Here is a 25,453-nt window from a genome sequence, read left to right as displayed (position 1 = left end):
CAATGTAACTGAAAAGAAATCTACAAAAGTAAATCCTTAACTATTTTGAGAGGTTTTGTTAGAAATAATATGGATGAAGAAGAAATCCAACTTGAATTCTACAAAAGTGTCCTAGATGTGAAAACACACTTCTAGATTTTAAGGTCAACAAAGCCCAAGAACAAAGTATGCTTATTCAAATCAATCTTTCTGTGTGTTCCCACTATTGTTTTTACTTTGACGATAATAGACGTATAAAAGCCTGTCGTGGTGTTATTTCTGGGTGTGTGATTCATAATTTGTTAGCTCAAGATGCAATGTAAAACCTGTAACCTTGATATCGGCTTGTTCCACATTTCTGAAGAGATTACAATAAAAAAGCATCTGCAGGTTAAAGCTTAAAAATAAAACACTCTTTAAACCTCATCAGTGGTGAAGAAATCTCAATTGAAGAAAGTGCCCTACAGCTAAAAAATACCCTCTGGCATTGTAGTAATATTACATGCTGCTTCTGCTTTATGTCTTTTCAAATTCTTGAAACTAGAATATTATCCAAAAACAGATGGATATGTACTTACCTGGTGGGTTGACTGTAGACTACTGTGGTTTTATGGCTTTAAAATTGCAAACCTGAGATAACAGATACATACCAATGGCCTGCTGTCAAAGCACTTTGGATATTGAAGTGAACCAATGGTAACATTTTTGTATCATAAAGTAGTGGAACATTTTGCACATGCTGATAAAATTTCAAGGGGATGATTCTGCAACTGTTGTGACTCATTGAGCTCTGATGCTTAACTGTAATGTGCTCCCAGACAACTTTTTCAAAAAAAAAAGCAATTCTATGGGAGCTGAAGTCTTGTAAGTCTGAAACTTAAAGCTGCTGCCTCTTTCAGACTCCCTGCTCCACAAACTCCCTTAACATCTGATTGGACAGCCCACCAAAGGTATGTAGGGGGGCAGACCTTAGTGTTTGAGGCCCGCTCCTCCTATGTGTTATGAACCTGTTAGGAGATCCTTCAGTGATAACCTCATAACCTCTGGGACTTCTCCAAGAAATTAAATATATCTTCTTAAGACCCGGCGTCCACATATGTGGACATTACATTTCTGCCTCTCAGACCCATGATACTTAATTTTTTAAAACTCTGACTGATTAGCCACATTTAGGGACATTGCCCACATCATCTTTTGGTGAAATCACAAAATTACACCCATTTTAGTGAAAAACTACAATAACACTACTAACAAACAACTAATACAGAACTCATAACACAAATAATCAAACCTCCCATACAACGAACAAGTTTAATTATTTTACTTATTAGGTCTTATTTATCTCAAATAGCAGGTTAAATTAAAAAATGCACACCAGACAAAAGCTCGGGTCTTAAGAGGTTGAATCAGTTTGAAAATTTGCATACATTTAGTTTGGATATCCAGAATACTTCATCAATTTTCATTTTTGAAATATGGGATAGCACAATACCCCCTCTTTAAACATCTTAACCTGGATACCTAGATTTCTAAAATTTTTGGTAGCATCAAAATATAGGTTTTTAGTTCTAATCCAAGATTGTTGAAGTATTAAAAAGTTTGTAAATAAAAGTATATCAGATTTTTTAATGCACCACTTATCATTTTGTTGTGGAGGGACAAATCTGTGTTTTCCTCAAATCCCAAAACAAGGGTATGAAGGTAACATCTAGTTGTCCAAAGAAGGAATATATTACACATCTTGAGAGCTCAAAAAAGCTGTCAAATCTGGCACATCCTGTTTACAGTTGTTACTTTCATCTTTATGTTACCTCAGCAGCTGTCAGACATCACATGGGATGCTGTGAAAAACACAAAAAAGAAGGAGCTACAGTCAGGGTAGAACAGCTGCAAAGCTGCAGCAGGATGGAAAAGAAATAAAAAAGCTCTCATGTGCACTAAGTGGGCATCTCCCTGAAGTGCTCCACTAAACATTATCCGAGAGAGCCAGGTCTATCTATAGAAGCCACAGCAGGGTGCTTAAACTATTAAACACTCCCAAATTTGGACACCAACACACATCAACGCCTACGTAACCTGCAGGACAGCTCCATTCACACCTCGGAGGGAAGAGGAGGAGGAGGTATATGAGGAGAGAGGGAGAGGAAGGAAAGAGGGTGGTAATGCACAGGCAAATAAAAGAAGATAACCACAGAGAGGAAGAGAATCCTCTAAGTCATTACAGCAATACTGAGCATTTTACACCTGTCTACAGGCTGTATTAGTGCAGCTCAAAGGCAGTGGCACAGTGGATCTGATGCAGCCTCTGGAGAAATACTTGTCATATTGAGACAGAGACCCTCACACAATGAAACTAATAAGAAAAATAAGAAAATGCAATGTCTCACTTCTATAAACAAAAACCTTATAGCCAGCAATAACAGGGACATCTTCTCTAACCTACACAGCTTGGTGTTATTAAGTCCCACAGGCACACTTACAGCACGCTGTTATTGGGAACTACAGGGCTGAGGAGATGCTGAGAGGGAGAGGAGAAGAGAGATGGAACAAATGGACCATTTATAACAAAGCTTCATAAACACACATGGGGCCTCTTGTTGCAATGGTACCTCTATCCACAACAGAAACATTATCATCCCCCAGCAGCTCACTGATACATGATTACATCCTTTGGCAGACAGCACACACACACACACACACACACACACACACACACACACACACACACACACACACACACACACACACACACACACACACACACACACACACACACACACACTTACATCTACATATAAATCTGAATGTAAACACAGTCATCTCAATTGTTCTTCTTTGTAGACTTAAGCCTTAAATAGTATGGGTTTCAGCATTCTTTTCTCCATCAAAGTCAGGAAAGTGTATGCCGAAATTTGATAAAGTGGGTGAAGGGATATTAGCACAAGCTCAAAAGTGCAAAAGAAAAGTGTGTATGTAGATCCAAATGGGACTTTTTGTGGCTGTAATCCCCAAAGTATAGAAGTGTGAGTGTGTGCATGAGAGAAGGAGTTAGTGCGTAAGTGTGTTTGTGTGTGACCAGTAAGATGGTAGACAGCGTAAGCCCCAGCCTTCACAGCTTAAGCCCCCCTCTCTTTTCTCCCCCATAAGGCAAACAGTGGATAGACCACAGGGCTTAGCCGGAGAAAGAGGAGGAGAGGACAATATATGGAAACTAATTCAATTTCAGCCTCTGTGCATGGCTCCCCCAATCTGCAAATACCACCACAGGCTGATGTAAGGAAATGGAAATCTCGACTTATATACTCAGCGACACACTATGAAGGATCTGTAGATTGGAACCCTATGGAAGAGTACTTATGCACTCGAGCAGCAGTCATCCAGTTAAATGCCTTCCCTCTGCGGAGGTTCAAGTCCAGCCTCTCAAAGCTGTGTCTGCTCCCTCTTTACCCGTCACCCTCTCAATTTTCCTCAAGATCAACTAATGAACTTTCCAAACTTGCAAATGGTGGGAAATGGTCATTCTTCATATTTTGTGCAGAGAGGCTGCTTTACAGTTTCCGAGGTGTAAGCCAAGACAAACTTTCTTTCTGATGGGAGCATTCTTTACCTTTACTGTCAGGGTTTCACTTTTAGAGTTCAAACTTCGTAGTTAAGAAAGTGAAGACTCCTAATTTAATAAACAGACTTTCCCTCGCCTTTAAATGTATACTTTAGTCGTCTTCCAGCCTAGCAATCCCAGAAATGTGGAAATGAGAAGTCTCTGCATTTTCTGTAGCCTGCCTACTTGGAAAACATGGCTTCTACAAGCAATTTAAATTGTCTCCTGTGGTGACGCAAGGGCAGAAATTATTGTGGTTTTGAATGGGCATGCACTTTCACTCCCTCTCCTTGAGTGATTCTACTTCTACCAACACTTTCATGGTTTTACTTTAGTGCTGCATGTCAAAATGTCAAAGCTCAAACTCACCAACTACTCAGACGTCCCTGCACCAAAGAAAACAGTGACGGTTTTTAATTCCCACAACCAAGGTTCCATGCTTATCCTTGTGTTTGCCCCAACCACTTTACCTCAGACTGCTTCTATGTCAACGGTCAATTCAGGATCTGTTTGCTATGACCAAGCAACCGCCCATATTAGATATCACAAACTGTGTGTGACAAGATCAGCAGGTTCTTTTAATAATTGTGTTTTTCCACCTCTACATTGGTCTGCAACTTTCGCAGCAACCAGGCAGCAAATCAGCACAAAACATCATTATCATGTTTGTAATTTGCTTGCTACTAAATTCAAAACCTTGTTTAGAAGGTGACAAAACATTTAGAAACAAAATACATTGTACAATAACTTTAAAATCTAACTTCAATTTTCAAAAATAAAGTATAAAATGTATTTACTTACTTTCTGTCACCAGATACTTACAATATCAAATATAACCTGTATTTAATTGTGATAAACAGTTCCCAATGCATTTGTGGGTAAAACTGCATTACTTAAAGTAAGTTCAAATTAGAGCTAAGATTGAGTTTTTTGTCACTGTTTTAAAACAGAAACAATAATGATGATTTTATATTTACATAGCACTTTTCAATACAAGTACCAAAGTGTCTCACAATGAGCAGTAAAAACGTAGAAATGAACAGCAGACATTAAAAACCAATAAAAAACAAATATGATAGGCAGCCAAGCAATAAAATAAATCAATAAAAGCAAAACCAATAAAATCCAGATAAAATTAGATTAAAATAAGATGGAATCACAAAATAAAAGCTTTTCTGTAAAAATGGGCCTTCAGTAGTGAAATGAAACAAGGGACTGATTGTGAGACAAGAACTGTAAAAAATTCAAATTAGCTTCACATCTTTGGTCTGTTGAAAGAAAGGATAACTTATTTATTTTGGATCGTTCCTAATGCTAACCCAGACCCTCGCAAACATAAGCATCCTATTGCTCCCACATCCAGGTAGTGTTGCAGTAGAGAGCAAAAGAAAGACTCCATACTGTACTGTAGTGTAATGCATGTTGTTTAACCTGCGGCATAGGCACTCTCATTGATTTGCAGAGATAATAACCAGCTTTATGGGTCTGTGCCCTCACCATGTCCAGTAGCACTCTGCAACATATGTTATTCTCCTTCAGTCACACCGTCTCCTCCTACACCTCGAGGAGAAACACACCGCTTATGAATTTTCCTATTGGTGCTATTTCTGTGTAGAGCTGCTCCATTAGTTTTAAGCGTCTTGTCATGAAAAGGGTCACAGGAGCTGGCCTGGGGGCTCGGCTTCCTGTGGTTCTAGTGTTTTATGGCTAATGGAATTGATGTCAGCAGGATCGTGTCGAGGAAGGTGTGATGTCATGATGTGCTGTGAAATCGAACTCTCAAATCACGGGAATTCAAAAGTGTAAACGGAGAAGATGCTGACATTCTTGACCAACAGCACACAAGTTTAGTTTGTGCAGTTTTTAGTAGGCTTCGTTTCCCCTTTCTCTTTTCTCTGTTTCTGCTCTGTCGTCATCCCTCTTTTTATGTTTCATAAAGTCACCAAAAAATTCAGCACCTGTTTTTAATTTTGTCACCACAACTGCATGTGAACAGAGTGTGGATAACGCCTAAAGTAACGACGCTGTGCATCCAAACAATGGAAACAAACACAGGAAAAAATGACATCTGTATCACTAACAAGATTTTATAACAACTACGTAGCTGTATTAAACAGGTCACACACAGGCTTAACAGCACATGTTGTGCATTTACAGAAGTGATGCACCAAAGAACATCCCTCTATGTCTCTACAAAACATATGTGAAGACACTAATTCTGACAAGTAGAGCACACTAATTAATTCATCACAGATGGCTTGTTTAGTCAAAATATACTTTGGGGCTGTAAATATAGCTGGCTGACTTGCTTAGGTTTTACTAAAAGGAGACAATGAAAGGTGAATCTTTTGCTTATGACTGAAGAATGAGTCATTTACCTGTCGGCGTAAAGTTTTCACAGACCAGCCATACCATTTGGACTACTTAAAGGTGGAGTGAATTCTGTTGGTTGTTTGGATATAATGGATATGAAAAGCAGCTGATTAAGTGTTTGACCTTGAAGTTGATGTTGGAAACATGACGTGAGTCATTTCAACAAAAGCCAAATAGTGATGGCTAAACAATTGGATCATCTCTTAAACTGAAGCTTATGTTGGGTGTTCCCAGTCTGCAGTAGTGGGTTCAAAGTGAAAGTGGTCCAAGGATGAAAATCTGATGAACCAGTAACAGAATCGTGGGTGGCCTGGGTTCACTGATGCTGAGGACTGGCACAAGTGGTTTGATTCAGCAGAGGTTGATTCAGCAGAGGAGCTACTGGAGGTCAAATTGCTGAAAAGAAAGTTCCTGAAAGAAAGTATGGGTGCCCATGCTGACCCCTGTCCATCAAGAAAAGCATCCATAATGAGCATATTTTGAGTATGTGAGCACAAAAACTGGACCACAGAGAAAAGTAGGGAGGTGGTTTGGGGAAACAACAGAACTGATTTCAAATTCACAAGGTTTTATTTCACTGGGGTGTCTTGTGGGTTTGCTGGACTGGCCAAGTCCAAGCCAATGGAGGCCCAACCTTGGAACTTGCATTTTAAAGGTCTTGAAAGAACTGCTGCAAAGGTTTTCACGTCAGGTGCCATAACACACTAGTCCAGTGGAGTCTGTGGCTCTTCAGGTCGGAGCTGATTCAGTCCTAACCTGAGGAGAAGGGGGCCTACTTGATCCTAGGCAAGTGGTTATAATGTCACGGGTGATCTGTGTTTCTTGTATTTCTGGTTTCTGAACTTCAGTCTCCACATAATAAGAGCAGCAACATCACTGTTAGTGTTCCCTAAAGCTAGATTCAAACAAATCCAGCAGGCTTAAGTAAAAAAAAGGCTCAGTCAGGCCTTCAGTAATAACAAAGAATTAAAAAAGTGACTGTCAGGTTTAAAAACACGATTATAAAGCCTTCAATAACTAGACTTTAATCCAAGACACCATCCTTCTATTTCCTACTCAGCACACACATGTCTACACACACAGCCACACTCAGCAGGGATAGAGACAAACAATCGTCTACTGACTTTCTTTCCTTTGCAGCCCACATAAATCTGTTGTACCGCTCTGCGCATTTCAATCGACTGCTTTAAGAGTTACATTATTTACCTACTGGATACCAGACAGAGAGGAGCAAACAAGCTATTACACTATCTTAGTTTACATCACATTATGTTTCACAGCACTTACACTGTATGTGGTGAATAACTGCTCGGTACACAAACAAGACAGAGGGAAAACACACGAGAGCTTAAAGAGAAATAGAGATGCGAAACTGGAAAAGGATAAAGGGATTTAGAAGATGAAGTGAGACAAAGGTAAAGCATTTTAGCTTGTTACCATCTCACTCTAAAGATTAAACACGCTCTGTGTTTAAATTGATCATCTTGACTGCACTGGTTCCAATATTTTCTGACAATTTCTAAATTTAAAAAAAGCACCATGCCATTCAGCCATGCAGCCTCCATGAAATGCATGTGCTTAAGGGTCTGACGTGCACATCAATCCCACAAACAGCATAGAATAATAAAAATAACAGTGGCTTAAGGTTAAAAGCTAGAGCAGAAACTCTTGAGCTCTGAGTTTGCCTTAATGGCCTCATCATACTGCATTTTGGAGCCAAACAATCACATGTCATTTTCATAGTCAGTAAGATAACTTCCATGCTTTTTCGGCTGCTTTTATGCTAAGTATCCTCACCTTGTAAAAAGCACTATGGAGTACTCAAGGGACTGAGCCTGTATCAAAATTTCCCCCTGTGGCATGGGAGACCTGTTAAAGTGCACGAAAGCTCACACAAAGGCTTAAAAGCGAGAGGTGAGTTGCACAAACACACATACATCATGAAAGACGCGCACATGCAGTCATACTTCATCCCCCCTGCTGAAGGGGAGGGGCAGGGAAGTCCCATCTATCAACGTTCAGTGCATTTAGAGTAAAGCGGCTCAGATGAAAGTGAGAGCTGAAAGATGAATGAAGAGAGGGATGAGAGGGGAAAAGAGAGGAAGAAGGGGTTCGGTAATGGAAAAATGTTCATAGTATGAAAAAAAAGAGAGGGAAAATGTAGGAAAAATGTAGATGCATGTCAAGTACGTGGGAGCAAAGTAATTAAATGAGAGAATAAGAGGCTAAAAATTGAGTGACAAGAATAATTCCACAAGCTGACACATGGGTAAATACAGATGGACATGACAATGAAATGCACAATCTGAGTAGCTCAGTCCTTCTTATACAGCAACGCAACACAATCACAACAGTCTGGAAGATGGGCTGTTGTTGTCAGCATTTCTTATTAGAAGCTTTATGGATGCAAAATAGTAGGTGCTTTTTCAAAAAAAAGGATTTTCAGCTAGTAGTTTCCATTCATTTCAAATTATGTTAATCTCAGAACCACAAGAGTCACCTGGATAATTCATCTCCATTTCTTAATACTTGACCTCTTTGGCTCGAGACATTTATAACTCTGGAAGCAGCTCTAGTTTTATACTTTGCACTGGAGTCAGCAATGCATGTATTATGTGTCATGTTGCGGTAGCAGGCGGTAAAGCAAAAACTCAATGCAATACATCCAGCAACAACATACTGTCTGCATGCACTGTAAAAGGTTTGTTATTTGTTATTCTGGCGTATTGTTCTATGTCACTATGACAAAAGACTACAGAAATTGTTTTGACAACTCTTAATAAGTTGACATCCTCTTAACTACAAAATATATTTCAACTTTAAAATCTATGTCCAAATAATTTAGTAATGCATGTTGACTCAACAATGAATGAATTTGGGTGGGCGTGGGTTTAAAAAGTTCTTACCCAGAATGCTTTTGTAAATTGTGATCTAAAAGTTATTGTCACCATGAGTGAGATGGGAGCACAGTGGATACGAGACCCTCACACTGTTTTGTTAAGCTACGGCCTTCAAGTCAATACCCATAATTCCTTTGTGAATTACTTTTTATTTATTTATTTATCTATTTATTTATTGTCACCGTAAGTAAAGAGGGTACAGTATGGATATGAAGCCCTACAACATAAGAACCTGATCTACATGTGATATCGGCTGTCTGAGCCAAATGGTAAATGTATTATTCACCTTTCATGAAAAGGAACAGGTGTCTGTGCATCATGGCAGAAACCTGATTTTTATAGATTTATAATGTCAAACAACAACCTGAAGAAGTTAAGTTAACTAACAAATATAATATAAATAAACAAAAATGAAAGGTTAACTCATTCACTGCCAGCCATTTTAGCGCATTTTGACCTATCTGTCTAAACCCACATAATATTGAGTTCTATAACTCTGTAAACACAGAAAACTGAAATATGGAGTAGACTCTCTTTTTTCATCAGAAAAAAAAGATTGTCTCTACCTTTTTCTTTTCTTTAGCGGGCAACGTTCCGCACTGAAATGATGTCAAATACATCAATGGCAGTGAAAAAACTGACAAATTTTGTTAAGAAAATTTTAGTTGAATTGATGGAAATTATTTCAAACAACTACCTGAAGAAGTTAACTAACAAGTCAAATCAACAAAACTAAGATAAAGGTTGACACAAGACATCTTATTTAACCAAGATAACTTCTGTTTGTGTGACCTAACATAAAATTTGGGGCAATCTTTTACATCATATTTTTATGTTGAAACAACAAGTTATATTTAACAGTGTGGATGTGTAGGTGTTTGTCTGTACAGACTGAAGAAAAGCCAAACTGTTGTCAGATGATACGTAATGCACTCAGGTATTGCATTTCAGCCATTGCATTCCAGCCTTTGTGCTCTCCAGATTAACTCTAGGATTTTCTTCATACAGCTAAAGCCTAAAGAAACACAAATGGAAAATACTACTTGCATTACTTATTGTTTATAATTAAAGAGTGTTCATGTTTTATGGCACTGACAGGATTCCATATTTAAGACTAAAAAATGTTGAAAATGTCAGAAAAAAGAAAAGGACAGACTGACTTCTATCAGTCTTGAAGCTAGAAAATTCCCCACCGCTTTGCTTCTCTGCAGTAGCACTATTTGAAGTCCTCTAAAGCAGACCAAAGCTGCTCCTTCCCTCCCCTCTCACTCTCACACTCCCACAGGTGTCTCACACAATCTTGTATTCGCACTGATGTACACAGGAGGCCGTGACTGACAAGGTAAGGGGATCTTGGGGAGGCGTGCAGGTGAAAGAGGAGAATTACCATATGTAGAGAACTGAGGTGCCAAGGTCTCTCTTTTGTCTCCGGATAAAGCGGTCGGGCTAAGAGGGACAAGATGAGTACAGGTAGATGTCCACACTCAGGAGGGCAGACACTCAAATGGATGTGTGTGAATGTCAAACACGGACACAAAAAAAGAAAAGACGCACAGGGACGCTAAGTGTGAGAGCAAGAGGCTACAAGGAGGTATCACTGTCTCTCCAGGTGTGCTGAAGGTACAGTCAAGGCCACAGATGCTGTACAGGTCAATGAGGAGGATGACAGTGATGGTGTGGAGATCTGATTAGCACTGGGAGCCAGGCTGGGGAGGGTTTCTCATCAGGATCAGCTTTCAAACAGTGGAGCAGACAAACCAAGACTCTGGTGTGTTAGCCCATGGGAAGAAGGAAGTCTGAGATTTTTTTTTACTTTGCATTCACATGTGAAAACAGCTCAAAAATCAGGGAAGTGTGGCCCTTGCAACTGTCATCATACTGCTTCCCTTAATACTGAGTCACTGCCCAGCTGCTGGAGGAGAAGGCATGAGGTTCATTAGCTTGCCGAACAACATCTAAATGTTTTGGGTTTTTTGTTTTTGCTTTGGCACCACATGGAAAGATCTGAAGATTTCTGTTCTTGATCTTTCTAAGATGAAATAATGAGGGTTCTGGTGTGAACAAAAACCAACAACTTAATCGAGTTGTTTCCCTTCACAGCCTATGACCACTTCACAAACACAAGAGAACATTTAAAACACACTCTGTCTGTGTTGGAAAGTGTCTTTGAACACTGGAAACTGAAAGTGGCAGTGATAAGTGGGCACTCTGTAGATTAGGGGTTTTTACACAAGGGGTCAGGACTTGAATCTGCTCAAATGCCTGCAGCTGGAGGGTCTCCATATGAACAGATGAGTAATATTATCTCAATAAGTCTAGGTCTCAGGGTAACACTGAATGTATTCCATATGGATTCACTGCTGTTGGAGTTCAAGAACAACAGCTTCTGCTGTCTGATAACATATGGGTACACTGCATTAGTTGTTTTCAGGAATACTCTTTATTAAATTATGTCATGAGTAATAGACACATCATCACTGGCTCCCCATCAAATTTCCAATTCATTTCAAAATCCTCCTCCTCACATACAAAGCTCTCCATAACCGGGCTCCTTCCTCCAATCAGCTGAAGCCCACCTTATCCCCCTACCACCTGACACCAAGCACCGAACCTGGGGGGAACAAGCTGTTTCTGTTGCCACCCCCACTCTCTGGAATGCTTTACCACTACGCATGCGTAACTGTCCCGGCCTCCTCACCTTTAAAACACTAAACAAAACCTACCTTATTGAAGATGCTTTTAATGTTTGATTGTCTTTTGAATGGACTTTATTTTTCTGCTCTGCTTCTTTTCATTCATGTTTTATTACAGTGTGTTGTTTTATATGTTGTTTATATCCATTGTAAAGTGTGTTTGAGTGTCTAGAGAAGCACATTAATAAATAAAATGTATTATTATTATTATTATTATTATTATTATTATTATTATTATTATTATTATTATTATTATTATTATTATTTATTTATTTATTTATTTATTTATTTATTTATTTTCACCCAATTACACAGATGTGGTTCAAAACTTACCACTGCATAAATTAAATCTTTACATTTTTAGATGCAATTAAGTAGGAAAACCCTCAAGACAAGAATAAGCCAATTGTTTTGTTTCAAGTTCCTGTTATTCTTTCTACTGAGTGCATTTTTGTAGTGCATTTTAATGACCCTTTATTAGCACCATTGTGGAAAGATTACAAAACAAAGCATGGCCAGAGGAGATACTCTGAGATAACAGTCATATATTTTACAGAAAACAGAGTTTTCAGAAAATAAAAAATGGCAAATTTGTGATTTTCTTTTTTTTAAGAGTTATAAAACTGCTAAATTTCAGAGAAGAAGCGATCAAATAAGGGATAATTCAAATGCATAAATTAGCATGAAAAAAGTTGCAAAAACAATATTTATAGAAAAAACTGTGCATCACTTAGGAGGAGTCACAGTCAGACAAACTGCTCCATTAAGTGAAGTTTAAAAAGTTAGTTTGGGATTTATTTGACACTGATGATAAAATGTGCAATTGAAAAGAACAATTTTTGTAGAATATGACAAAATACAGAGGTCCTGCATGGCGTGCCTTACACATGGCCATTGCATCTGATGTGCAAAAGCAAGGTGACATGGTTCCCTAACAAAACTTTTCTATTTTATTCTTTAATCTGTAACTTGTAATCTCACAAACATATTCATGCTTTCCCAAAATTTGTTACCTTAATCTTGAAATATAACCACAGATTCACTTATTTTCCTCTCCCAGTGGCAGCCTCCTACACACTGTCATACAGATTGAACTTTTTTAAATTTTAGAAACCTTGTCACTCTTTAATCTTTGAGAAATTACGATACTGATTCTAGGACAAACACACCTCAATGTTACCTCTACGGTCTTGTGCCTATTCATGTGGAAACAAACATCTCTTTGACTTGATTGTGTGGATATGTAAACATCTTGATCACTTACTCTTCTTTTCTGTCAGGGCAGAACCCTCTAAACCAAAATTTCTAGCTACCTCAGCTGATCCCTGTTTACAAACATGCATCACAGTGTTGATGCACACAAGCAGGCCTTTGCTTTTCTAAACTTCAGAATGTGACTTTCTGATAAGCTAAAGAACATAATGTGTACAAAGAGTTCATGTTGCAAAAAGAAAACAGTGTGGAATGAAAGATGAGGGCAATCGGGACGAGGTTGAACAAAAATCTCTCAGGAGTGTTTGTTATTCATACACAATCATTTGTCACAGGTGTGAAAACCAAGCCACTGAAATATATATGTGAAATTAACCGCTACATAAAAAGCTGATGCCATTGAAAACAAGCCAACTGTTATTTCAACTAATTTGTTTTCACGTTCTTTGATGAAAAAAGAGAGAAGTGAGGAAGTTTTTGTTTTTGTTCTCCACAGCATTAATCGGCCTTTCAGTGAGATCATTACGACAAAAAAAATCTCTGTCGGCACTTTTTCGGTTTGTTTCCTCTTCCGCACGAAATAATCTCAGAAACCATCTGCGCATGGAGTGAAATTACACGTTGCCTTCTCTCGCTCTTTCTGTCATCCAAACCTGTCTTTATGTCTCTCTCAGTCTGTCCTCGAGGCTCCTGTAAAAATCACACAGGAAGCGAAAGCTGACAGGAAAAAAACAGAACACTCAAATGCAAGAGGCTTGTGGACATCTCAAATGCACTCAGAGAGACCATTAATAAAAATAATTAGCAGAGTAGATGGGTGGAAAAAAACGGGGGCCAGCTTGGCTGATGTAAAATCTCATTTCTGTTATTTAATTTATCAGACGCTGGAGCAGGAAATACACCAATCATTTTGTTAGAGCACAGAGCTGCTTCAACCAGCATCTCTATCCTGGGAGGACATACGTTCACACACACACATAAACACACACAGATCCAATCATTGGCCAAAAGGAGGCCGGAGGGGTCATTAGTGAAGGAGGAAGATCATATATCACCAATTCATCTTGGTCAGAATGATTACAGAGACAGAGAAAAGGAGAGGGATGTAAAGAGGGGGGGGCTGTGTGCATTCCTGGTTTAATGTACTGTTGTGATTTTGAAGTCATTAATCAAACACCCAAAAGTCACACGCCCACTAAAACATTTCACACACACAGTAAAGACACAGGCTCAGAGGGGTCAGGGTGATTATTGTCACAGGAACTCTGAGAAGTCAGCAGCAAACCGCAGCTCGTGTTGGAGGGGAATCATTTCACACAACACTCTGTGCCAGCAAACGACATAATGACAACTGTGGTGGGATAACCTCTGATAAAGGACCAGGCATTAAACCTTTCTTTCATGTCTTTTGTCACTGCTGAATGGAACCAACACAGGAAGAGAACAAAGAGAAAATGGATGTAGTTTATAATGATCAGTTGTGTTGAAAAAGAAGCCAGAAGCTGGAGCTGAAAATTGCTGACTGTCTCCTATCCGATGTGACAAATAATGATGTGGCTTGCCAATGAAACTGGATTGGAAAAAATACATTGGTAAAAAGTAGATGCTGTCTTCCAACGTGTCACCTGATTCACTTGGTTGACAGTTTTCTACTGGCTGAATAAGTTAAAAGCTTTCCTTCCAGCTTCCACTGGAGATTTTCTCCAATGGGCCTCTTGAGAGAAAACAAGTTACAGACTTCCTCCGACTGAGCCAGCTGACTTCCTGCTGGTCCTCCATAAGTACCTTTTCCAATTCTGATCAAAGAAAACTCATTTTGGGGCTTTTCCGGACACTTCTTCTGTCACAATTGTGTTTTGTGAAAGTGTGTGTCATTTATAATGTGTGTGGTTTGCCTTAAAGAGTAAAACGCTTTAAAGTGCTGTGACTAAGGCTTTAACTTTGGTAAAAATGTGACCTGAAGTGGCTTTGTCAACCTGTTCCTGATGTAGGTGGAAAAGACTTGAAATCTTACAGCTCAAGGTTGTGTAAAATAATTTCAAAAGGGATACTTTTGGTTCCAGTTTGAACTGTTAAGAAAAATCCTTTAGGGCATCTTGACATAAGGGACATTAACAAAAAAAAGTTTTGTGCTGATCCTTTGAAACTTTGCTTGCCCACAAGTCACTTTTGCCAGATTCAATTAAAGCATGCAACTCTAGGAGATGTCATAAGATCCTGAAAAGTATTTGCAACTTTTATGAGATCCAAAGAAAATTTAGGAAGACATGAATTAGGGCTGCACGATATGGCCTAGCACCAATATCTTAAGCTCTATTGCAATACATATGAGATATGTATTGATATGAGATATGAGATACAATATGAGAATCAGCACCTCCAAATCCGAGTCCAGTGTCCTCAGCCGGAAAAGAGTGGAGTGCCCTCTCCGGGTCGGGGAGGAGATCCTGCCCCGAGTGGAGGAGTTTCAGTATCTCGGGGTCTTGGTCACGAGTGAGGGAAGGATGGAGCGAGAGGTCGACAGGCGGATCGGTGCGGCGTCTGCAGTAATGCGGACTCTGCACAGGTCTGTCGTGGTGAAGAGGGAGCTGAGCCGGAAGGGGAAGCTCTCTGTTTACCGGTCGATCTTCGTTCCCACCCTCACCTATGGTCATGAGCTTTGGGTAGTGACGAAAAAACAAGACCGGGGGTACAAGCCGCCGAAATGAGCTTCCTCTCCCTTAGAGATAGGGTGAGAAGCTTGGCTATCGGGGAGGAGCTCAGAGTAGAGCCGCTGCTCCTCCGTGTTGAGAGGAGCCAGATGAGGTGGATGATGATGAGGCCAGATGAAGACCCCGGGGCTGACCCAGGACACGCTGGAGAGACTACATCTCTTGGCTGGCCTGGGAACGTCTTGGGATCCCCCCGGAAGAGCTGGATGAAGTAGCTCGGGAGAGGGAAGTCTGGGCTTCCCTGCTTAGGCTGCTGCCCCCGCGACCCGACCCCGTATAAGCAGAAGAAAATGGATGGATGGATGGATATATTGCAATACACATCCAATACACATCTTGACATTCTGATTTCTCCTCTAAATCACTATATTGTTTTAAAGTCAATCCTTAGATGCTTCAAATGAAACCAGTATAATAATTCAAGCAGATCCTTGAGTTGGATTTTAAAATTTGCTTGCAAATCCCAAACCTACGACTGACGAGATGTGCAACCAACTTTGCCCTCCTAATACAAAAACACATGTGTACAGATGAGTTTTCTGTGTACGCTGGGGGTGTGTGCTGCTTGCTGTGAGAGGAGCACCAGCAGAAAGTGAAGGAAGTGAAACTCGAAAGAGAACTATGCACTGAAGTCTTAAATTATTTACGTGACAATTTTTACTCAATGGTGGCGTTATAGTTATTTCATACATCTCATATGCAACAACCAGTGATATACTGAGTATGTTCAATACATCCCTATGGTGGCCCTGAAAGGCAATGGGAATAAATACTTCAAAAGCGCCAGATTGATTTCAGAAGCACCAATACATTTCACGACAACAAATATATTTCAAAAAAGACAAATGCATTTCACAGAAGGCAATAAAAAATCACAGATCACAAATCAAAAGTAACCGATCAGTGAGATTTATTTTGTGATCAGTATATGTGTTTTCTAATATATATATATATATATATATATATATATATATATATATATATATATATATATATATATATATATATATATATATATATATACAAGATCCAAGAACCTATCCTATTTTGTTCCAAAATAATTATTTAAGTACTATGGAATGTCTGTTTTGGAATAAATTTGTGGTTTGTACAATATATTATTAGTGCTTCTGAAATTTATTCTGCACTTTCGAAATATTTTGAAATATTTATTCCCATTGCCCTTCAAGGCCACCATAAATCCCACTTCTAATCTGAGTTATCTTTGTAAGATCCTGAGAAACTGGTGAGACCAAGAGAAATATCTGAGAGGTCAAAGTCATTCTTTTTTAGGTCCTCAGAAACTTTTGCAACATCCTTTGAATGGTTTGAGAGATCCTTGCGGTTAATCAAGACTTTGAGAAACTTTTGCAAGGGTCAAAAAAATTGTGTAATCCAGAGAAAATTTGCAAGATCTTATGAAATGCACATACGTTTGGAGAACTGTTGTGAGATCCTGGAAACCTTGGTAAGATCCAAGAAATTTTTCTGTAATCTCAAAAAACTCTGGGAACACCAGAGAAATCTTTGCTGGATCAAAGCTAGTTCTGTGAGATCCCAAGGAACTAGAAAGTCCTGGAACTTTTGGGGATACCTTAAAAGATATTTGCAAGGTCAAAGTAATCTTTCCAAAACATTACACAAATTGCTCTTTGGAAGATCATTTCTTTTGTTTAAAATGAGAAAACTTTTTCAGATCCCCAAAAAACTTTTTGTAAGTTTCCCAGAAAGTTTCTTGGGACTCTGGGAAACTTTTGTGAGATTCTTAAAAAACTTTGGAAAAGTTACTGATCCAGTGAGATTTACTTCAGTTTTTGGGTATTGTAAATAAAAAAAACGACTTACCTGCATCAATAACATGTTAGGGTAGCATTACTTTAACTAAAAAAAGACGCCTCTTGTCAGGCACATTAAGATTCGAAGTGACTCACACTTTATTAGTATGATCCTTCAACAGAGCTCAACAAATTACTGTGGCTTCTCTGCACAGACAGATGAGACTTGAGTGTGCAGGCACATATAATTTCATACATGAACGGTAAGACCCAAGTATCCAAATGAAACCAGCAAAGAGAAAGAAAAAAAGCAGTGAGTGAGAATTAATTTGGCAACAAAAACAAAGTGAAACTGCACTTTTGCATCATAAGAATATGAATGGAGATAATAAAAACATCATTGGTCGTATCAGCCTTACCCAAAATGTTGGTCCTCGTAAGGAAAAGGGTGAATAATAAAGCGTAATACAAGTCAAGTTCATCTCTCTATCCCATGTTCACAGACAAATTCTCAGAGGGCTTAACAGACCAACACAAAAACAGCTCCTGACTCAGCCTAAGCTCCCTAAGCCATGGAGAAAACACCATGGGACTAACAAGCAGAAGGCTTGTTTTTTCTTATCTCAATAGTCCCTTTGTGCAACTTTCAATAAGCTAATTATTCAGACAATAACAAGTTAAAAAACAAAACAACTGAAGCAGTGTTGTCTTAGTGGGGAAACTGGAAAAGAGACTAGATTTCAAAAGCTCCTTTCCCCTTGCAAAATATACCTGCTTTAAGTAGTTAACGTAAGACAACTCCTCCTGGCAAACAAGCAGAAGCTTTAGTTTGTAATTTAGTTAGACCTTTTTGCCAATTTAAACAGGGGAATTTTGAAAAGGAAATTCATTACGAGATGGAAAAACAACAGGAGCAGGAGACCCGAGTAAAATAAGGCAATTCTAAAAAATAGACTTACCTTAAAAATCAACACTACGCCATAATTCATCAAAGTTTGTTTTTTGCTTTTCAACACCTAAAACCTATTCTGGTTTTGTCATTTTAAATTGTAAAAAGAAACAAAACAAAAAAAGGAATCCTTCCAATTAGTTATTTTGTTTACCTTTTTCAAAAGGTAGTTACTGTGTAAAAGTTACCTAAACATAGTCATTGTTAGAAACACACTAACACACACATTTTTACAGTATCTAACAGCACTGCCACAATTTAACTAACAGTCAAACACAGGAGTACTTTTGTAAGATACTTCATTGCCTTTTATGGCCAAAAACATCAACATGTTGATCAGTGGGCCCCAACTCTTCACTACAGTAAATATTGTAATATCCATGCACGCAGTAGGGCACCACAATGGATGTCCAAGTGTTTGAAAAACCAAAGCATTGACTCCAATTTCTGCAAAAACTTCTTTCTAACATTTCTACTTTAAGTCTTGCTCCAATAAGAAGATCCATGAACTGCACCAGAGAGATCAGTGCGAACATTACTTTATTCTGAGTGAAACTTTCCAATAATATTTTTACTGTTTGGAAGTCTCGTTAAGGGCTGCGTCGTAAAATCAAATGAGTCTTGAATCATGGCAGTGCATGGGGTAATAACAGTTGTGATAATAATGTTGGAGGTTGACTGCAACAAAGGGACAGTGATTGAAAGTATCTTACCGTGATCTGTGATTTTACAGGACACCAGATAGAGCTCCTTCAGACTTCTGCCCTCCTTGGCGATGATTTCCACACACCTGCAGAGACACATGGAGAGAGAAGGAATGTTTAAAGAGTCACCTAGGGCTTCATGGTTCTGCCTTTAAAGGTAATTCTTATCGGTCTCAAAGACAACGTGCACATGGAGCAACTTTCTTTCCTTTAAACTCAGTCTCCTCCACACACTCACACTCGGGGTTATTCCACAGCAAAGGTTAAACAGCAGAGCTGCAGGGTCATAACAGCTCACACATCCTGCCTCTGCTTCTTTTTAACGCACACATAAATAATTAAACACCTGATGTGATTAAAGAACATGCACTCACACAGCAGGAGTGTATGCACGTGTGTGAGTGCATGGACACACGTGTAGAGCACACACACTCACTTCAAAGCAGGATATCTGCATTCTGCTTGGTGCCTGAGCCCAAAGGACCTACAGAGTGTATGTGTGTGTGTGTGGGTATTTGTGTGTATGAGGGAAAGCGAGTGCACTCTAGGGAGGGCCGAGGGGAAGATCAGAGTATCTGTATCAAATGATTCTCTTTAAATGCCTCTAATGAGAGGGGGGTGTGCAACAACTAGATTTTGATCTACGCATTTGACCTATTAACCTTCAGGAAAAATGTTTTGATCTTTATACTGGTGTTCTAGCATGAATATTTATGAGAACAAAAAAGACAAGCACACTCACACACATTCACAAACACACTCACACACACATGCAGCACAGCTCTGGCATTAATGTGAAAGAGAAGGAGAGTGGAACAAGCAACGTTGAACTGTCCTCTAGTGACTGAGAATTGTCCCTCTGGTCGTTAAAACTGAGAAGACTGAAAGTATTCCCACTGCCCACACTTTTTATGAGGAAAAGCTCATGAGTTTCGATTTTAAAACAGCACTTATGCACACTTTTACATTACATATTACAACTGTTATACCTAAACGTGACCACATTAGGATGTGCATCGACTCCGCTCACCTGATTCTTATGTTTACATTTGCATTACCTCAATAAGACCAAAGCATCCTAACACAGGTCTATGTAAGAATTTTGAACCTGCTGAAATTTTACATTTTGTTATGGTTTACTTATAAAAGGACTCAATCCAAAATTCTGTACAGGTTTCATTTATTTCTAGCTCATTTTTTAAGGCTTTCAGAAAGGTTTAATACATTTTTGTACATGCTTAATTTTATTTTTTCACAGTTCTAACGGAACTTATTCTTGCGGATTTCAACTTCTTTATATTTTGAAATATGAAAATTTGAAGTTAATTTAAATTCTTAGAAAGAGGCATTTTTGCAGTGCAATTTAATATTTAATTTTTTTTTTCATCATGATTGAATTCAAACTATATGCAATTGAATTCTAGATTTTCGACACAGTGAAACGTCTTTGTACCTGTTAAATCCCGTTTTTTGAATTTTATTTAACACACTATTTGGTTTTCATTTAAAATTTTGTCTATGAAAAAGAAGAAATACAGGTGCACACTGTATGACTCTGATGTAAATTTACAACAGAATTCCAACAGTAAAAGACTGTAGACTTTGATTTTAAAGTATAATGCTTGATTGAGGTGGCATTCAGAGAATTTGTGCTGCATTTTTTTTAATGTATGAAAAGTGCTTTATAAATAAACTTGATTTGATTTGATTCAGAGAATATTGGCACCTGCCTAAGGTCCCAAATGTCAAAAACTTCAAATTACAGTTATTTACAGTTTACAGCTGAGGATCAGGGGAAATTTGAGGAGTTGCACAAATAACTTTGGCTCTGTAAATGAGAACTGATAAAAAAAAAAAAAAAGAAAAGAAAAGAAAAAGCAGCAGTGAAGCCCACTCGCAGAGTTGGCTCCTGCATGAGAGACTGAATTTAAATTTTGGACTTCAACTTAACTCCAAAATAACTCTCTGTCTGTCCATCCATAATCAATCTGTGTCTTTCTGTATCTCTTCCCTAGCACTAAGTCAAAGTGACAATGTAAGTTAGGTGCTTGTTGCTGTCTGATGCCTGAAGATGCTTGTTTGGCTTATCTCACCACACTGTAAGCAAGATAAGTGAGGACTTGTGTAGATCTTCTCTCCTGTCATGTTTTTATGCAAACAGAAGTAAAATAAGACACAGATCTGCAGGAAATGTCAGTACAGGAAGATTTTCTGTAGAACAGAGAGCAGTTTGTAAGCTTCTGTGTTTTCTCGCTTCTGCTTTCAGTCAAGGTGACACAATATGTGGATTTGGGTTGATGTGTGACATATCACACCGTAGGATCAAGGAGGATGTTGGTGAGGGAGAAGTTAAAACGTGTGTCATTTTTCAAAAAACTGTATTTCTATGGGGGAGACAAAGCTGTTAAAATGTGCAGTGGCTTGTCTGCTTTAGTTCACTGAGCTGCATCTTCATATTTCACATTTTCTATTAAGTTTTGTTGCCCTGTAAGCCTCACTACGTTATCAGGTTGTACCTTTTACTTCTTGTCATTGTCCTCCTACCAATACCTGTTTGCTTTGCTTTGCTTTCTATGTGCCTCTTGCTCCCACTATTTTTTCTATCTTGTAATCTTTTTCTCCCAGAAACTCACAGGAACAACTTCACTCTTGAAAAAAGAAGAGAACATACAAGAGGTTTGTTCCTGGCTTTATATTAGATTCAGTTAAGCCAGCTGGATGTCAATATGATACTGTATATCTTGGGGTGAGGCCTTTTAATGAACAAATGCACAGGGAAAAAATCAGAAAGTAGCGATTCACGAGTGTAGCGACAGAGGCTGAGGTGGAGTGCATCCTCTGGGAGCTTGTTACTCTGTGCCCAGGGTCAGAGCAAAAGCAATTAGATCAGACATCAATGGATGAGGCAGAGAGGGAGGAAAAGATAGAGTAGAAATCTTTATAAAGTAGACGTTGAGCAGAGCGAGTACATGATGGGTAACTGACAGAGGTGAGGAGACAAGGAAAAGAAAAGAAAGGCTGGTAATAAAGCCGGAGTCAGGTGGAAAGAGAGGATGGGGGGAAAGTGTGGGATGTGAAAGCTAAGGCCTCATTCACACCACATGAAAAGGCCTTTAAGAAGCAACAAGATCCCACCCACCTCCAGTCAAACCCCACAAGGCTCCGCTGACATGAATTAGTGATCTGCTCGCTTTCAATAATGTACAGATCCCCATGACAAAAGACCCTGACTGGACACGGTGTGCATACTAAAGCTTTTGATAGAGGCAATGCTGCGTAAGAAAATGTTGAGAGCAGAAGCATTAGGATGCAGAGGACAGGAAGCAAGTCAACAGTGGGACAAAGGAAGAGGGAACAAGGAATGAGAAGGATGCTGCTGAGGGTGTGTGGGGATGGAGGATTAAGAATGAGGAAGAGGTGACAGGAACAGGGATCATGATGATGAGAATACAGTGAGAGATGCAGGAATGGAAATAAGTTTGAGATAGGAAAAGATGTGGAAAACAAGGGTGGCGAGGAGATTTAAAGGGTGGGAGAAAAAAAGAAGTAAATAAAAGAAAAAAGGGGTGAAGTTGAAAAGGAGTTAGAGCCAAAGATGACAAAACGTCCAAGAAGGGTTAAAAGGATGGTTTAAGGGGATAACTTTTAACAATTACTGGAAAAATGAGCATGAGGGCTAAAAGATGAGGTGTAAGAGCCATTCCAGGTTGTTACAGGGTGTCTGTCTGAAACACTCTGTTTTAGCTGCCATCTCTTTAAGCCTTGATTCTCCACAAACAACCTTCTCTCTGATTGGACCACCTTTTACAGGCCTGTGGGGGTGAGGTAATGTTGCGTTCCATTTGTCCTCAGAACTGGGAAGTCGGGAGTGGGAATGACGTCATTGCCAAGTTAAGCGTTCCAGTTGCCTAATTACCGTAGCTTAATTACTGTTTACCCCTGAACTTGGAATTTCCGACTCGGAACTTGGGGGTGAAGTGGGTGCTCTGACTCCCAAGTCGGAAGTTCCGACCTTGGGGGCATTCCAGTTGGACGTTACTACCCGGAACTCGGAAATTCCGACTTCCAAGTACAAATGGAAGGCACCATAAGTGCAGACCTTGGTGTTTTAGGCCCGTCCCTTCAATGTGCCATGAACGAGTTAGGAGCATAGACTGTATAAAACATGGATGTAATCTCGCCGATGTCACCCGTCTGTTTCTGAAACGGAAAATGAAGCACTATAGCAGCTATATTGGTAGTGGCAAGGGCTTTACCAACAGCCATATGGCCCCTGTCGGTCACGTGACCCTTGGATGTGCCTCTCATTGGGGGAGCTCGCGATCGTAATATCCTCCGAATGGCCGAGTTAGAAAAAAATTCACCCCCGTACAGTGGGTGCCGGTAGTAAAATTAGCGACTCAGACAGGAGACGGTTTTTGAACCAGGCTGTAAATAGGTTAATTCCTGCTTTAAAAATGCCTTTTTTGGCTTGGTGTGTCTGTAACTTCCGCTACTTCCGGAGCCAGCCTCAAGCAAACACTCCAGAAACAGCAGATTTTAGCACTTCCGCATTGTCTCATATTCCCAGACCGGAGGTTCTGCTTGGTTAGGAGGTTCTTATGTGATGACCTCATCATTTTAGCAAGTCCCATGAACATCTCCTGACAATTTCAGAATGAACTATTTTTAGCAGTTCCCAGAAAAATTCAGGGATTTCTACAACAAAGGAATATGTAGCTGTTTGGAAATCTGCATGCTTAGTACAAACTTAATGCTTTGTTACTTTATAACCAAGTTTAAAAGATGGAAAAACATTGTTTATGGTCCTTTATTGTTTGTTGGTTAAGCCCTTATTTCTTAGGACCCCGTGTGGCTGAGTTTAATAAAAAAAAAGATACAGATTTTAAATTCCAAAAGCTTTTCTGTCAGGTCGTAAACCTGAGTGGTACCCCATCATTTGGTCACATGGTTACAGCACATATGACTCACACAAATATTATTAATATAAACAAAAGACTAGTGTAATGGTTTTAAGAACAACTAATGTACAGCTGAAGGCCATTTTTTCCCAGCAGACGGACAATAAAACAGTTTCCATAACAACCAAAGGACTACATGTTTAAGTGATTAGTGTGACCGTCAGACATAAGAGAGGGATGAAGATGGAGGGAGCAAGAGAAAGAAAGAGGGGAGGGACGAAGGGAGCGAGCCTCATCAGGGGTCAGCGTGTGTTTGGCTTGCTGTCACCTCGCTGTCGGCAAAAACAGCTGGAGGGAAACAATAAAACTGTCACTCTCCTCTCCATCTCGCTCTTTCAGTCAGAAACAAATAAAATCAAACTTTGGGGCAGTTCTTGGCACGTCTTGGATTGAAGAAGTTTACTTTGACTTAAACACAAATCATAGACACATTCTCAATCTAAATTAAGTTACTGGACTCAGACAACTGGACCCTGAGGATTTTAGCGTAACCCTTAAACATCTTTTGTACTTGATTTAATTTTGTTTGCTTGCCAGTTAAAGCTGCCTGCCAAAGAATGTAGCCTTGTAGGACCTTGTTCTGATGGATACAGGGCTGAATTACAGTAAAAAGAGCATCTCTGCCTGTATGCATCATGTTCTTCTTGAAATATAAAAAATCTGATGCTCATTTATTCAGAGTAGGACTTGCAGGAACAGAAAGCCACATTTAAATAATTCACCTAAGACAACTTACAGGAGGTATATACGTTTAGATAAGCCATGTATTGATGTGATGGGAAGAAAAAACAAAGTAATTGTATTGATTCATGTTTTGCTTATCCCTAGGAATCTATGGAAACTTAAATCATGTTGACATTTATTTCAATTGTTTTGATTTTTCAGTTTTAACCATGTCCTATCTCTCAGAGGCGGAGCTCTAAATGTTTTGACATCACTTTGTAAAGATGTTATATCAACCACATTTTTTAAACCTCTATTTTCATTTCATATGTTAAATTTGTTTTTCAGGAAAAGTAAGCAAAGGAGCCATCTAACCTAGAATCTAAAAACTACGATTTGCTAAGTGTTCACATTTTCCTCACACCGTCTCTTTAACGTTACAGAAACTGACAAGGTTTAAATAAAAACTATAGACCAATTTACTGTTGACTCGCAGCCAAACATGACATTGATGGTTAGCTGAGAGTCACCAGTTAACAGGGTCACACTTTACACTGAAACACTAGCAACGTCCGCGGCCTTCTGTATCTATTCTATTATTATCAATTATTTTCATATTTCTTGATTTTTGTCTTCTTAATCCAATCTCGGGTAACACAGTTTGACAACAAAGAAACAATTTTGACCGCTGTTATTCTAAATCCAGTTTTTACTTTGTGTATCTAATGAAAATGTTGATTAGGGCCAAAGTTATAACATGTTTACAAACAGTAAATTGGTCTATAGTTGAACACACTAGACAACCAAATTAATGGTTGTTATCATTGTCTTTCGAAAAAGATGAAAAATAAATAATTGAATAAATAAGTTAATAAATAAATAAATAAATAAATAAATAAATAAATAAATAAATAAATAAATAAATAAATAAATAA

At 38.9% G+C, this 25,453-nt stretch overlaps 1 protein-coding gene across 1 annotated transcript in view; it reads right to left on the bottom strand.

Annotated features, from left to right (window-relative positions):
* fbxl17 (F-box and leucine-rich repeat protein 17) overlaps window positions 1-25,453 on the bottom strand; it is a 259,952-nt gene that overhangs the window by 59,863 nt on the left and 174,636 nt on the right. Inside the window, exon 9 of the mRNA XM_074671214.1 lies at window positions 18,904-18,980. Coding sequence (XP_074527315.1) covers window positions 18,904-18,980 — 77 coding nt within the window. The remainder of the gene's footprint in view (window positions 1-18,903; window positions 18,981-25,453) is intronic.

The sequence above is a fragment of the Halichoeres trimaculatus genome, unplaced genomic scaffold (genome assembly GCF_033239565.1).
Source record: "Halichoeres trimaculatus isolate MK-OKI-2021-1 unplaced genomic scaffold, fHalTri1.1 fHalTri1_scaffold_5, whole genome shotgun sequence".
Classification (NCBI taxonomy): domain Eukaryota; kingdom Metazoa; phylum Chordata; class Actinopteri; order Labriformes; family Labridae; genus Halichoeres; species Halichoeres trimaculatus.
Note: the sequence above shows the minus strand (reverse complement) of the source record. Positions and strands in the feature narration are given on the sequence as shown.